Raw genomic sequence first — 16,301 nt, 5'->3', positions numbered from 1 at the left:
ATCAGCTGTGTTTCATCTGCCATGCCGGCGACCACACACGGGCTCAATGCCCCAGGGCTGTGTCTGTCAGAGTCAGGGGGCCTGAATCAGCCACCCAGCAGCTGGGAAACTAGATGGCCTACATGTGGAGGGGGCAAGTGTTAGGCCTGAAATCGCCCCCAAAGAGGATGATTTTGATGATTTGGAATCTGTATTACACACTGTTTGTGAGGAGCGCCAGCTAGGCCGGAGACCCATTCTTCAGAACACACACAGACTAAAACAGCATGACGAGCTGTTCTATGAAAATGTGACCCTGGGGGGCAAAGTGTCTGTTAAAGCCATGCTTGACAGTGGCTCTATGGCCTGCACCCTCAGCACCAATATGATGCCCCAACTATTACATCATGCGGTGCTGCAGACCCCCACCTTGCAACCCACGGATGTCGTCCTGATTGGCTGTGGTGGTTCGAGGACCGTTCCATCAGGTGTGTGTGACATTATGGTGGAGATGTAAGGCTGTAAAGTTGTTGTGCCAATGTTGGTGATTGCAGGGCAGAGTGAGGACCTCCTTTTGGGCAGCAACCTAATGAGGTATCTGGGTAATCGCCTGAGGGAAGAGGGACATTTAGGAGAGGAATGCAGCAAGACCCTGAGTGCTGAAGAACAGCCTAATAAAAATCTGCTGAGTTCAATGTCAGGGGTGGTGGCCCCAGGGCATGTTGGTGATAAGATCGGAACTGTCAAGCTGAAGAGAGCTGTAACATTAGAGCCCTTGACAGAACACCTTGTTTGGGGCAGGCTGCAGCTAATGAATAATGGGGAAGTGGGCAGTGCTGTAGTTGTAGAGCCCACCGGGTCAAGGTCTGGACCGAGGTCAGTTATGGTTGGGAGAACTGTAGCGCATCTAAACAGTGATGGGTGGCTTCCTGTGAAAGTGCTGAACCCCTTTGACAAGCCGATAACACTGAAACGGAACATGAAGTTGGCTGACGTGTCCCCCTGTGCAGCAGTGGAGAACTTCAGCCCCACTGGCTCCTACTTGCAACAGAACATGCAACGGTCTACTGGCTCAGCTTGGTGCCATGATGAGCAGAGTCTAGTTACTGATGTTTCCACTCTGCCAGATGATTCACCCTCACAGGAGGTGACAAGTGGTTGTAGCCCCTTACATGCAGTGCTGCAAAATCTGGGGCTGTCTGATATCGACATTGATTCATGTGCAGTTTCGCCGGCTGGCAAAGAAAAACTGGTTGGCCTTATAGCCCAGTTTGAGTCTATCTTCTCGAGAGACAAGCTGGATTGTGGCAAGGCTAACGGCTGCCTACATCGAATTCGAGTTGTGGACGACAAGCCATTCCGGTTGCCATGCCGACGTGTGCCGCCAACTCATTATGAAAAACTAAGACAGGCTCTGAATGACATGGAGGAACGGGAAATAATTCGGAAGTCTTGCAGTGAGTTTGCATCACCCCTGGTCTTAGTTTGGAAAAAGTCCGGTGAGTTGAGAATCTGTAACGACTTTCGCTGGCTTAATGCTAGAACTGTCAAAGATGCTCACCCACTCCCGCATCCAGCTGACGCACTGGCTGCTTTGGGAGGGAACGGATTGTTCTCCACAATGGACTTGACTTCGGGTTATTATAATGTGGAGGTGCATGAGGAGGACCGTAAGTACACGGCATTTACGTCTCCATTTGGGTTGTACGAATATAATCGTATGCCACAAGGACTGTGCAACAGTCCGGCCACCTTCATGAGGATGATGCTAGGCATTTTTGGGGATCAGAACTTCCTCAGTGTGCTGTGTTATCTTGACGATGTTCTGGTTTTTGCCCCGACAGAAGAATTGGCACTGGAGCGCTTGCATATGGTGTTCCAGAGACTCCAGGTTCATAACCTTAAGTTGGCTCCAAAGAAGTGCCATTTTCTGAGACAGTCTGTGAAATTCCTGGGGCACATTGTAAATGCTGATGGGATACAGTCAGACCCTGACAAAATAGCATCCATTACATCCCTTGCAGAGGCAGACCTTATGGAAGAGGGTTCGAGTGTACCATCCCAACAGAAGGTCCGCTCATTTTTGGGGATGGTAATGTTCTACCAGCAATTTATTGAGAACTGCTCATCCATCGCAAAACCTCTGTTTCGGCTGACATCTGGGGATAAAGGCCCTCGTGGTTCACGGCGAAAGCACCGGCTGGTGCGTAGAAAGCTGTGTGAGGAGGACTGGACGGATGAATGCAGGGCAGCTTTCAATGAGCTGAAGCAGGCCCTGTTGGATCGAGTGCTCCTGGCCCATCCTAACTTTGAGGAGCCCTTTTTGCTCTCTGTTGATGCCTCAAGCAGTGGCCTTGGTGCTGTGTTGTCGCAAGTTCCTGCTGGGGCTTCTACATCAAGACCGATCGCCTTTGCCAGTAAGACACTCAATCATGCACAGTCCAAGTACCCAGCGCATAGGCTGGAGTTCTTTGCATTGAAGTGGGCAGTGTGTGACAAGTTCCATCACTGGTTGAGGGGTCATCAGTTTACCGTATGGACGGATAATAACCCTCTCACTTACATACTTTCTAAGCCAAGACTGGATGCATGTGAGCAGAGGTGGATCGCAAAGCTAGCGCCTTTCCAGTTTGACATAAAGTACATTCCTGGTCCTAAAAATGTGGTTGCTGACGCGCTGAGCAGGGAGCCCTTCGTGCACCCCAGGGCCTCACACCGGTTGATAAGGGTTCCATATAAGGAACTTCTGGCAGAAGCAGAGGCAGTCGCCACTGGTGGGGTTCAGGAGGCCTTCAGATGGACTGTTCACTCAGCTGATAAGGTCTCAAGCAATGACCAGCCTGTTGTTTCGCAGTGCACGGCTGTTGCACAGACAGGAATGCTGACATCTTCTGAGGTGGGAGCTGTCTTCCAGGCCCATTGTGAACATGAGTCCAGGGTGTGGCCACATGCTCTCCTTCTGCCCCAATGCTCGCAGACTGTGCTTACGCCAAACCAGTCTGACTCTGAACCCTTCTCGCATGATGACCTAGTGGGACATCAGCGGCGTGATGATGTGTTGTGCAGAGTGATTTCCTATGTGGAAAGGGGACGGAGACCCTCAAGGAGGGAGCGGGCAAGTGAACCGGTTGACACGAAGAGACTTCTAAGGGCTTGGGACAAGTTAACTGTGAGAGATGGTGTGCTGTATCGAGTCTCCAAGAATCCCATCACAAAGACAAAGACTTATCTGTATGTTGTTCCGCCAACCTTGCATCTCGCTGTACTGAAAGGCGTCCATGATGAAGCCGGTCACCAAGGACAACAAAGAACACTTTATCTGGCCAGGCATAGATTCTACTGGCCTGGTATGGCCAAACATGTGTCGGAGTATGTACGGTGCTGCAGAAGGTGTGTTGTTAGCAAGTCGCCTGAGCCAGAGGCGAGAGCACCTTTGGAGAACATCAGAACATCAGAGCCCCTTGAACTGGTCTGCATAGATTTTTGGTCTGCGGAGGATTCGGCGAACAAATCAGTGGATGTGCTTGTGGTCACAGACCACTTTACTAAGATGGCTCAGGCCTTTCTATGCCCCAATCAGTCTGCTAAGGCGGTAGCACACCAACTCTGGCATAACTACTTCTGCATCTACGGCTTCCCAAAACGCCTTCACTCGGATCAGGGAGCTAATTTTGAGAGTGTGCTTATTGCCGAGCTATTGAATGTGGCAGGTGTCCAGAAGTCTCACACGACCCCATACCATCCGATGGGAAACGGCTCCTGCGAGAGGATGAACCGTACCTTGGGCAACATGATTCGTGCATTACCCCCGAGAGCCAAGCAAAGGTGGCCTGATGCACTGAAAGCTCTCACATTCTCCTATAACTGTACAGTCCATGAGACAACTGGCTATGCGCCATTTCTGCTGATGTTTGGCAGAGTGCCAAGACTGCCGATTGATGTGATCTTTGGCTCTGTTATTGAGCACCAAGACATCATGAACTATGATCGATATGTCCAGACATTGAGGAGGGACCTCAAAGAGGCCATGGATTTGGCGCAGGAGGTGGCACGCAAAAATTTGAAGCGTCACACGGACCTCTACAACCAGAAGGTGCGGGGAGCCCCAGTAGCGATTGGTGATCGCGTCCTTTTGGCCAACAAAAAGGGACGTGGCAAAAGAAAACTTGCTGATCGCTGGGAGAGTGTTGTCTATACAGTTTTTGACAAAAATGATGAGAGTCACACCTTTAAGCTGATGGATGATTCCACGGGGCAAGTGAAAGTTGTGCATCGCAACCTGATAATGCCAGTGAACTTCCTCCCTCTCAGTGGTGCTTCAGTTCAAGATGATGGAGATGAGCTTTCTGAGTCTGGCTCGCTGATGGTTGGATGCGACGGAGAAGCTGTCTGCAACTCATCGGTGGGCACGGCTGAATACAGAACGAGAGCTTGGGTGTCTGACTTACCGTCTGCAGTGTCCAGCGACTCGCTGATGATAGAGGTTACTCAACCAGAAGGCAGCATTATAGATCAAGAGCTTGCCTGTACCAGTGTTCCCCCTGTTGACACTGAGGAGCAGGTAGATGCCACCTCTGGTGGTCAACATTCTGACCTGCTTATGTCTGTGGCCCCAGTTGCAGCCTCCTCTGTTTTGGAGTTGGCAGCCATTACTGACGGTGATCAGGACAATGAAGCTGCTATTGAGGGTCATGTCTCAGCCACAGTTGTTCCACCCAACGCAGATCCGACTGATGTTAGCGGGAAGGTGGGGACCCGTGCTAGATCGAGAGTGGGACGGTTACTTAAGCCTGTTTCCAGGTTGATTGAAATGATGCATCAGAGACCTGTTAAAGTTTAAATATTGTTGATAACTGCGAGTTGATTCTATTGTTGTTGAAATGGGACTTTGATCTTTAGAATTGGAACTGATTATTTGTCGTTGATTTTTCTGTGTCAGAGTGGTGTACAGTTATGATGTGATGAAATATGTAACTGGCATATTTTATTTTATTTTTTTGGAAGGGGTCTGGCCAACTTCTTCTACTTCCTTTGGGGATAGTCCTCTGACTGAATTTTCTTTGTGACTGTACGACCTGGTATTACTGAACAGATTTATCACATGTTGATAGCTGTGGATTAGCTATTGGATTTTTATTTTATAATCTTGTTCTTTTTTTTCTTTTTTTTTTGAGGATTATTGGGTTTTTGTCCTCTGTTTATGTTATGGTGACTGTGGTGTACCTGTTTTTTTTTTAAGGGTGTTTTTTTGTTTGTGGTGTTTGTTTATTTGAGTGTGCAAGTGGAATTCAGCAGGGAGGAATGTAACAGTGATTATGTGGTATTATTCCACTTGCCACAAATGTCAGTGTAATGGGGAAACAGCGCCCCCCCCTCTCGGTGTGGCTGGTTAGGTGAGGCTGGCTGCAATAATCGCTGCCAGTCTGCCGTAGCCATACGAGAGGTGAGTTGTATTGTTCCACACACGATATAGCTAAGTAGTACAGACACATAAAACATGTTTGATTAGTTGATGTGCACCGAGTGTAATAAGTGCTTAGTGGACACATGTCCAACACCAGTTTTATGTACTTTTCATTTGTTTATTACTGTGTAAAACTGTATGCTAAAGCGGAATGCTAATGGGATGTTCTGCCGTAGTGTGCTGTGCGGAGCGGTGTGTGGTGAGCCATTTGCACTGATACAAAACCGTTGTTTCCATTCAGGTACATCATTTGTTGTTGCTGTTATTTTATTGTATATTAAAAATTGTAATATTGCTGCAGTAATCGCTGCCAGTCTGCCGTAGCCATACGAGAGTGTGCTGTGCGGAGCGGTGTGTGGCGAGCCATTTGCACTGATACAAAACCGTTGTTTCCATTCAGGAAATAAAGTGGCAACGAGCGATCAGAGACTCCTTGTCTTTTTAAAAAACAACACAACGCAGAGTCGAGGAGTCTGTTTGGGCCGAACTGTTGCAGCGGGATGAAGCAGAAACCGGTTACACAGGCATGCTACAAACTTTACCCGAGTCATTTAGACAGCCGTTAGCACATGATTCTCCTTATGGGGACCTGATATGTTTAATATGCTGCTGAGAATATAGCCCAGAAGAAGCGTATAGTAGAGCTTTTATTTTGGAAAGAGACATTTCTCTGTAATAAACTCTCTTTTCCAAAGATGAGGGATTTCTCCATCAGATAGATTTATTATTTTATTACTTTGTTGTTTCAGCAACATTAAATTTAAAAACTGTACTTTTGAGTTAAAATATATATGTATAATTTTAATAAATGACAAATTAAAAAAGCATGAACATTTTTTTGTATAGAAAAAATATCAAACCGTGACACCAAAGTATCGAACCGAACCGAACCGTGAATTTTGTGTATCGTTGCACCCCTACTACATATATATATATATATATTAACAGTATGTTTATACATCAACACCTGTGTTGGGTCCCCTGAGTTTGCCTTGACAGGCGGACACGCCTCTCAGCCTGAGTGTGTTTTGCATTATGATTACAGGAAGAACCGCAGCTGCAACAAAAAGCTTCAGACGATCATCAAAAGATTGGGATGTCTCATGCTGGTAATAATGACATGTTATTATGATTCACTCGCTTCTTTAATCAGCTCGTTCTGTGTCTGTGTTCAGTACAGTGTTGTATAAGCATGTCAGTGAATGCTTCTTGGTTTTGTATTAAGCATAGCACGCTGACCTTTAAATATGATTTCTTTGCCACTTCAACGTTTGATCAAATCTGTTGAGAAACAGGAAGATTGTGATTCATCAGTTGGAGGAGGGCTCACGCCTACACGAGGAACAAAATCCTCTTCTGAATGGCAAGATAGCAGACTCCTGTTAGAGCCGTTTCTGTACTAATGAAATGTCACATCTAGTTCTTTCAGATAAATATCAGCTTAATACGTTTCTAGTCAGCCTGTGACCAAAAAAACGGTAAATTAGCTCCATCAGACGAGGAAAAAAAGCCCAACACCTTTGACAGTGTTGATTTAATTTTACATACATTGCCTCTACGGATTTGATGACCTGCTCTCCATGAAACCTTTCAGATCTATAAACAGACTGTTTAAAGCTGAGGTTTGGTGTGAGGCTGCAGAGACTGAGCAGAGCTGGTGGGGGCGAGCAGTAATCTAATGAGCAGAGGGGTGGATGGAGGTAAATGATCCACAGACAGCAGAGACGCTGCAGCTGATTGATCAGAAGCAGAAAACCCAGACAGAGCTCAGGTTCCCAGAGCTTCTTCCATCTTAAGCCTTAAAATAACAGCAATTACTGTCAAAAGAAACTAAACGTGGAAACTACTGCAACTGAATTAACGACTACATCAAAAGAAGCACCTGCAACCAAACATGGCAACTGATGCGACACGTGTAACTAAACATAGCAACCACATCAAATAAACAAACTAGTGGAATGACAGAAGCTGGAAATAAATATGGCAACTACTGCAAAATAATGCAGCCAAACAACCAGGCATCAGCGGGGGAAACTGCAACTAAACACAGCAACTGCTGCAACCACACCAAGCAGTTACGAAGTATAAAGTATAGCAACACCAACCAAATAGATCAAACTGAGCCTCAATGCCAGCTTTCAGCAGCCACTCTAAACAAACCTGCGACTGCTGAAAATGTGATTAAGCATCACTACTGTGCAACTAAACCAATTACTGTAGTATCAGCAGCACCTGCAGCATGGAAGCTACTGCAAGCAAACAACAACCACTAAACCAGCTCCTGCAGTGGCAGCAAGACCTACAACTATACGAGGAATCCACTCCAACTAAGCCAACTAATTTAAGCAACACATGTAACCAAACACAGGTCAAAAAATAAGCCTCTCCTGCAAGTACATCAACTACTGTAACAAAGGTAGCAGCAGGGATTAAACATGGGAAGTACAGCAACTAAACTTTTGGTTTTAAATGAATAACAGCAGCATTTGGGCCTGTAAAGGTTATTTATAGGCAAAGAGTCTTTTTTTGTAATTCCTCTCAGGATTTCTGTAGTTCCTCTCATTGCTCGTAGCCTGTAGAGGCCTTTGTTTCCACAATATTTTAATTTTTATTACAATTTAATAAAACGCTGTCAAAGTCAAACCAGACACTGAATGCAGCATCTTACCGCCACAGCCTCCAGAATCTGCTTGATGACATGAGCGGCATCTCTCTCACTGTAGTAACCACGCTCCACAATCCTGGAAACAAAAACAGTCAAAGATAAAATGACATGAAAATCAAGAGCAGCATCTCTTTATCTGTTCTCTGATTGGTTACACTTTACTAGTGTACGTGTTTGTCTGGTTCGGTTTTCCAACAGAGATGTTGGGAAAAGCTGTTAGTACTTTCATTCTCTTTGACTTTTGCATCTCAGTTTAAGAGTCTCAGGACAAAATGAGCAAACCGCTGTAGCTGTAGCTGTTGTAACCTGTAAAAATGACCAACAACGGCACCGAAACACAGCAACACCTGCTTCAACTAAACATGTTAATTTATGTAAATGACCAATCGCTGACACGGAAACTCCAGTAACACCTCCAGTAAACATGACAAGTTCTTTAATAACAGCATGAGTAACTTAACACTGGACCTCGGTGCCCAAACATAGAACTTCAGTTACAGAAACGTCTGTAACCGGACACGGCAACTCCTAAAACACCCAAAGTACAGCAACATCTAACCATGGCAACCACTGCAACTACAGGAAAACTGCCAAGTTAAGCGATTGGTTCATTAGCAGGAATTGTGCTCTTAACTATAGCAACCAAACATTACAATTTTTGCAGCAAAACCAGCCTCTGCCGCTACAGCCACACTTCCAACCATGAACAAAACCATGTACCAAAAATAGACGATTGCAACTTTCGCTGCTCCACCAATCACAACAGCTGTAGCAGCAAATCTAAACACACCAACTCAACATCTGCAACTGAACACAACAACAACATGGATCGAGCCAAACTCCACTATTCACCATCTCGATCAACACCTGCAACTGACCAACCAACACAACTGATGCATCATGTGCATATATCTACACACACCACTGAAACTAATGCAACAAATGCAACACAGCAACTACTGCCATTACAACTGCACAACAGCTACTGTAACTGAACTCCAGACTACAGCCCAACTTGTAATCAAAGATTTCTCAAACTAAGCCAACCAGTGACACCACAGCGATGTCAGTAGGACAGCTAAAGCAGCTAATGTGAGTGTGTACGTACCGGTCAAAGAGCTCTCCTCCAGTCACCAACTCCAGCACCAGAGCAATGTCTGTGTCCGTCTCAAAGATCTCCTTCAGCTGGATCTGAGCCACAGGCAGGCACAAGAAGCAAAAAACATATTAAAAATGCATGAGCGAATACTGAGAGTCATATATGTAAATAACAATGTCCATATAAAAATCAAACTTCAGTGGGACTGTTGTTATTTGCTCAAATTACTGGTAATTGAATAATTCACTCTAAGAGTGCAAAATGTCCAGTTTTGTCAAAGCCATTGGTGTTCCTCACTGACACATGAAGGTGTCGTATAGAACAGCATCCTGGGTTTGGTTGTGTCATTCCCAACTCTAATGTGAACGATAGAAGCACAATCTTTTCCTAAACCAATCAGGATTTTAAGTGTCTGAACCTACTAATTATCTATCAGCGTTAAACCTAAACCTAACCTAACTAAGCACTTTATAGAACCTAATCTTAACCAAGTTGTTCCTATTCATCCTGTCGGTCTCTCAGGTCAGCTGACCAGCTGCTCCTGGAGGAAGCTCAGAGGGGGCGGGGCCTTCTCTATTGTGGCTCCTAAATTATGGAATAATTTGTCCATGCACGTTAGAGAGGCCCCTTCACTGTCCACTTTTAAGTCACGTCTTAAAACCCACTTTTATTCCTTGGCTTTTAACCTCAGTGAGACTTAGTTTCTCTTTTAATTGAAGTAGTTATTTAATTAATGATTTCACTCTTTTTTTATTTGGTTTTTAAGTATATCTCATGTAATTTTATTTTACAATTCCAATGTACAGCACTTTGTGTCAGCTGTGGTTGTTTTAAAGTGCTTTATAAATAAAGTTGATGATGATGATGATGATGATGATCCATCCATCCAATTATCCATTTCAGGGTGGATTAGATGTTAATTAATACAACTTAATCCCAGCCTAGGCCTGTGAACCTTTTCAAGGATGCTTCAGAGCCTAAAGGCTGGGCCTTTAAAGCCCAGGTATCTTTTAGTGCCAAAGCCTAACCACCAGGTAAACAACAGGCACTAACTGAAACTGCACTAATAGTGAAGGCAAAACCAACTGATTCTGCCTCTGGTACATAAACACTCAATATCACTTAAAACATGCTTGAGAAGAGCAAACACTTTGAAGTATTTTTGAACTTTACAAGCAGAAACATAGTAACAAGATTTTTTTTCATGTTTCCAGTCATCATTGTCCCAGATTCAACAAATAAAGAAACAAACATGAAACAGACAATAGACAGTTCAATACTTACAGTACAATAAAAAAGCACACACATCACATACTTTGATGCGGTTTATCGACCTGCTTTTAAAATAGTACTAAGAAAAGAAAAACAGAACTGATGCATCAGTCTTGTCTTAAATAAAACATTAGTATACATGCTATAGCTGGTAGATGAACTCTGGGCATGCTCAGATTGAAATCAAGTTGAATCTAAATTCTTACAAGCTCATAAACAAGTGTTTAGCTCACATTAAGGGGTCGTGTTTAAAATCAGTGATACAAAGAAAAGAGAGATTTATGGGGAAAATTTTAGAGTCGACTGAAAATAAGAGAGATTATTCAGACACACCAGAGACCAGGTGAATGTCAACATGAACTTTAACAATAAAATGAACTGATTTATTCTGCATATTATAAAGTAAGTCATTCATTCATATCCTGGCACGAACCCGAAGTGTCTGTTTTGGTGTTTTCTTCCATATCTTCATATTTTACACTTGTTTCAACTATGTGTGACTCACATGAATGGACCAAGAATAAATCCTCAAAGTTGTCCACTGGACATGCTGGACTTTGTTTACACTAATTCGAATCGAATCACTTCATCACTAAATCACTTTAAGCATATTTGCACTGCACAAGACACAAATGTGGACCCTGGACATTATATGTCTTCATTTCCATTCATTCATTCCTTCATTTAATACTTGTACAGCTGCTGTTATTGCATATATATAATTATATTTCTTCATACATTCTTATATATTTCTATACTGTGTATTGTGTATTTTGTTGTACAGTTATTTTATTTTCAACTTTAATTTTTATATTTTATTTTATTCCTTCCTAGTTAAATTGACCCTTTTTAATTTTCATATTTATTTCTTATTCATAGCCTTTTTTTCTTTGGGTCACGAGCAGTTGTGTAAGCATTTCACTGCATATCGTACTGTGTATGACTGTGTATGTGACAAATACAATTTGAATTTGAATTTGATTTGAAAGTTCACAACTCTACAACGCTTTTATCCAACAACATTAAAAGCTGGAGGAAATTTTTGATTAAGTAATACATATAAATATTCTACGAGTGACCTGACTTGAACTAGACCGCTCACAGTCTGGGAGCTTATTGGCTGTCATCTGATGGGGTTAGCAGATCATTTGGGGTCTAGTGGATCTCTGGGCTAAGACTTCCATTTCCACCCATCAAATAATTCTTTACAAATGCAGATCCACGTTTAAATTTCTGATGGTTTTGAAAATGCATTTCAGAAAAACGTTTACCTGTTTGCAGCCAAATGGAACCAAGGCCAAGAACAACCCAATTCCCACAGACTGCCGTAAACAAGCATCGTTACAGCTCGGCACAAAACCTATTTTAGGCACTCAACCCTCTTTTCGATTCAGTTTAGTTTCATTTAGATAGTGCCAAACCACTCAAAGTGCTCTATAATGTAGGGTAAAGACCCTACAGTTATAGAGAGAAAACCCCAATAACATATATCACATATACTTACAATGTTTGGGTGAGAAAGACGCAGCAGAACGCCGATTTCGGTGCGAACAATTTTCTTGTCAATCTGCAACAGAAGAAACATTATCAGAATGGACAGATTTACCCTTATAAGTCAAAACACAACAAATATCTTCTGCTGAAACAGTGTTTTTGAAGGTTTCCTGTATATCACAAAGATATTAGCAGCAGATCCGTCCAGGTAGCCACCAAGAATCAGAAGCCACCCCATCAAACACAGTTTGGCAAACCAACACGTGACTTTGACTCCCAGACTTTGCCTTGCACTGGTCTAACTGGACAGTCTACGTTATTCTCTTCATCATTTCTTGCTAATAATGTTTCGACTCATCAGTGCACATGTTAGATATTGTTGGACTGCTACAGTCTCCATCATGCTGGTTCACTGACCGTTTTCTTGAGCACTTTGACAGCGTAGGGCTTCTGGGTCTGTTTCTCCTCACAGCGATACACAATAGAAGTCGCTCCTCTGGAAGGAAACACAAAGCAGTTAAACCTGAACACTGCAAAGACCTGTGTGTACAACATGGAAACCAGTCTGAGCTACTGAAAAGGAGGAACTGAGATTCTTTTATTGGAGCCAAACAGGCACTTGAACTAAGTACTACAATTTAGTTTCATTTTCAGGAAACAGATAATTATTCTACTGTATGAATGACACAACATTTAGACTTTTTACTGGTTCCTGCTGGTACTTAAATGTTGGTGCAGTGAAAAAAAACCCAAGAAACTAGTGTTTGTTCCACTGAAGGGCATTCAGACTCCACTAGACCGGGGTGGGCAACTCCAGGCCTCGAGGGCCGGTATCCTGCAGGTTTTAGATCTCACCCTGGGTCAACACACCTGAATCACGTGATGAGTTCATTAGCAGCCTCTGGAGAACTTCAGGACATGTTGAGGAGGTCATTCAGCCATTTGAATCAGCTGTGTTGGATCAAGGACACATCTAAAACCTGCAGGACACCGGCCCTCGAGGCCTGGAGTTGGACACCCCTGCACTAGACTATACAACGGAGAATTAGGGCCACATTAAGAAAACACAATGAATGTCCATTTTTATATTAAAGTCAGCATTTCAAGATTAATTTGAAATTTGAAATGCGGAGATTACAGTTGTCATGTAAAGCCAAACATCTGCCATGGCTCCTGTTCCCTCTACAAAATGCCTCGTGTGGATGAGTTCGTGAAACTAATTGATCGTTGTGTCTTGTGATACTGCATACATCCTCTTTATTGCACGAGGGTGTAACCATCAATATTCTCACAGCTGTCCACTGCCAGCCATTTCAACTCTTCCAGGTTTGTGTGGGTTTTCTTTCTTTTCAACTCCCACCACACTTCATGTGCTAAAAGAGAAATCATTTCCTTAACGAAACCAATTTTGAAGCACAATTTCACGACCTCATCTACACGAGGCTTTTTATAGACCTACAGCAGCTGTGGCAGCTCCACATTTTACACATCTCACACATTTCTCTCAAAATAGTCTTTTTTAAACCAATTAACATAGAGGCCTCGAATCTGTAGGTACTAAGAGGAAGTCCTTGTGTTTGAAACATGCACAACGGGTTCATCCATCCAATAATGCCGCAGCAGATTCTGCAATAGAGTCTGGCAGTATGAAACTCAACTTATCTGTTACTCAAATTAAAAAGGTTTAGATAAGGTTTAACAGCTGGTGGACGTATACAAAAAAGATCAAGTTGAGTTTTTATTTGAGATGTTTTATTCACATCTTTTCTGTCATGAGTGGGCTTTTTTCTTTTCACACCTGCCTGTTAAAGTTAGACTTAAGTTAGATTATAGCTGGAAGAGAGTTGGGTTTCAGTTAGGATTAGAGTAAGATTACTTAAGGGTAAGTCCAATTAAGTCATGGGATCACAACCATGTGTGTGTGTGTGTGTGTGTGTGTGTGTGTGTGTGTTTAGGGATCTGGTATTCTGCCGGGACAGATGGAGGAAACAGATCCATCTGAGAAGCAACCACAGACTCTCTCTCTCTCTCTCTCTCTCTCTCTCTCTCTCTCTCTCTCTCTCTCAGTCCTGGCTGGTCTCCATGGCAACAGGACACCTGGTAATAGAACTGGTGGCGGCATGCTCACACGTTTGATTTCACTGCTGACATCATTTTCATCATTTTCTGCAGATCTACTGTCAGTGTTGTGGGTGTTGGTGTTTGCTGAGATAACAACAAACACAGTGTGTAAATACACACAGTCCACTGCACGCTGTAAACATCCAAACAACGAACAAACTGCCCGAGCTCCAACAGTCTGCAGGTCTCTTTCACGACTCATCTTTGTTGTCTTTTAGCTCAAATTCCATGTTTGCTCTGACTTTTTATGGTTTTTAAACATGAGCCACACAGAGTGGCAGACACTGAAGCTTCAGAGCATCTGAAGCAAAACCACAGCAGTAAGAGACGTGTAAGCTAAACGTACTTTAAGCCACAGAAGTACTTATTGATCAATGCAAGACATTTGAATGTATTTATTTCTATGTTGTCATTTTTTATGTTTTAAAATATCCACATCAATACTGACTTGAAAACCTGGAAGATATTAATATGATTTATTTAAAAAAATCTGTAAAGTGTTCAAATATATTAATAAAATATTTGACAAATTGTATTGTAAATTGTTCAAAAAACTTCGGCAAATGGAAATAATTCCCCTATCATTAAAAGTAAGTATGAAATTGGATAGATGCGATAGATGCTAGTACAATATTCTAATTTACCACCTAGATAGAGCTATAAGCTAAATACCAGTCTTAAAAATGCAAAACCTTTTTGATAAAAATATACCTCATTTTAAAAATCGTTACAAATATGTATAGATAGATAATACCAGATAGATAGATTATACGCGTGCACCAAGCACGTGATGCAGCTGAGTTCTACTGTTATCAATATTTTTAACAACCTTCACTTAAATCTGCTTAAAGTGGCGCAGTCTGAAATCTGATATTGATTACACAACGTGAATGTGCAGACAACAAGATGCTGCGCATGAAACACATTTTCACTCTGTGGTTACACAAGAAGACAAAGATTGCTGACAACATTTTGACAGCAAAGCTCAAGCTTCGTTTTCTTGCTTCTGCTCCGGTGTTTCCCGTTAAATTCTAACAGGAACCAGTATTTAACCGGTCCCTCATTCAAATGAGTAACCCTGTAATCCACGGGATGGATTATAAAGTGTGGCCAAAGTTAATCCTGAAGGATCACATGGACCCCTCATGCAGGCAACTTTGGCCCAATGAAGTGTCCATGTGAACTCATCAGTTTTCCCCTGTCCCCCCATAATGTGGTCCAGACCTGCCCAGCTCCGAGCTCAGGGTGTAGAATTCCTCCACCGTCCCGTCCCGCCTTGATCCGTCCACCCAGAACTCCACCGGCTCCGAACCAGGCCGGGACGTCGGCATGATGATAGCAGACCTCCCCCAAACCAGCACCAAGTAGACCGGGACCGAGTCAAAGATCACACCAGTTCCGGGACCAGTTCAGACCGGGCCAGATGTGACCCGATCAGAACCAGGAACAGAGTAATCCCGATCAGATCTCAGATTTAAATCCAGCTCAGTAAAACCCAGATTAGAGTCACGGAGGGGGGATGATTCATGATCCTGATGGGCTTTAATCCAGACCAGCAGGGGGAGGAGGAGGAGGGGGATCCGCCTGCTCCTTCAAACTCTCAATCAGGACCGTTTATCTGTGAGGAAAGGGCAAAAACTAAAAGACAACAAATACACCGAACCCCCGGTGATGAGCTCGGCTCTTTAGTCCAGACTGGAGCTGGAGCCGGGATCCAGACGTTCCAGGTCCAGATGTGTCGCAGCTTCCATCGGGCCCTAAAAACCTCTCAGACGTCGGATCAGCTCAGTCCATCACCATCCTCCCGGGTTTAGGCTTAGTACCTCCGTGTTTTCACTGGCAGAAACGGACCGTCCGTCTCTCCGGAGCGCACCAGCCTCCCTCCGGAGATGCAGCCCACAGAGCCACCACAGCAACACCGAAGAGCGGGTACGTGTCGGGAAACAGACTGCGAACACCGGGGTGAGTAGGTGGAGGGTGTCAGCGTTCGATGCTCAGGGGTCTGATTCCCGGGTAGGGCTGCTCCAGATGTCTGCTGGATCTGCGGAGAGAGAGAGATGCTGCTGTAATCTCACAGCCCCGCCCCGCAGACCAATCACAGCCCCGCGGGGGAGCCGAGCCGCACTCCTATTGGACCACCATCCTCTCAGTCACCGAAGTTCTGTCAGCAGCCTAAATACAGAAATAACCTAAATACATAAATGTAC

At 43.8% G+C, this 16,301-nt stretch overlaps 1 protein-coding gene across 2 annotated transcripts in view; it reads right to left on the bottom strand.

Annotated features, from left to right (window-relative positions):
* The window catches only part of LOC146502362 (calcium/calmodulin-dependent protein kinase type IV), a 32,252-nt gene extending 16,075 nt beyond the window's left edge, over positions 1-16,177 (bottom strand). For both annotated transcript variants that reach the window (XR_014869387.1, XM_085133117.1), the window contains exons 1-5: positions 15,319-16,177; positions 12,391-12,469; positions 11,984-12,046; positions 9,217-9,299; positions 8,112-8,184 (exon numbers count right to left, since the gene is read on the bottom strand). Coding sequence is in view for 1 of the 2 variants with exons in the window: in XM_085133117.1 (XP_084989243.1) it covers positions 8,112-8,184; positions 9,217-9,299; positions 11,984-12,046; positions 12,391-12,469; positions 15,319-15,425 (405 nt within the window). In the remaining variant the exon portion in view is untranslated. The remainder of the gene's footprint in view (positions 1-8,111; positions 8,185-9,216; positions 9,300-11,983; positions 12,047-12,390; positions 12,470-15,318) is intronic.
* Positions 16,178-16,301: the final 124 nt, after the last annotated feature.

Source organism: Neolamprologus multifasciatus, chromosome 15 (genome assembly GCF_963576455.1).
Source record: "Neolamprologus multifasciatus chromosome 15, fNeoMul1.2, whole genome shotgun sequence".
NCBI lineage: Eukaryota > Metazoa > Chordata > Actinopteri > Cichliformes > Cichlidae > Neolamprologus > Neolamprologus multifasciatus.
Note: the sequence above shows the minus strand (reverse complement) of the source record. Positions and strands in the feature narration are given on the sequence as shown.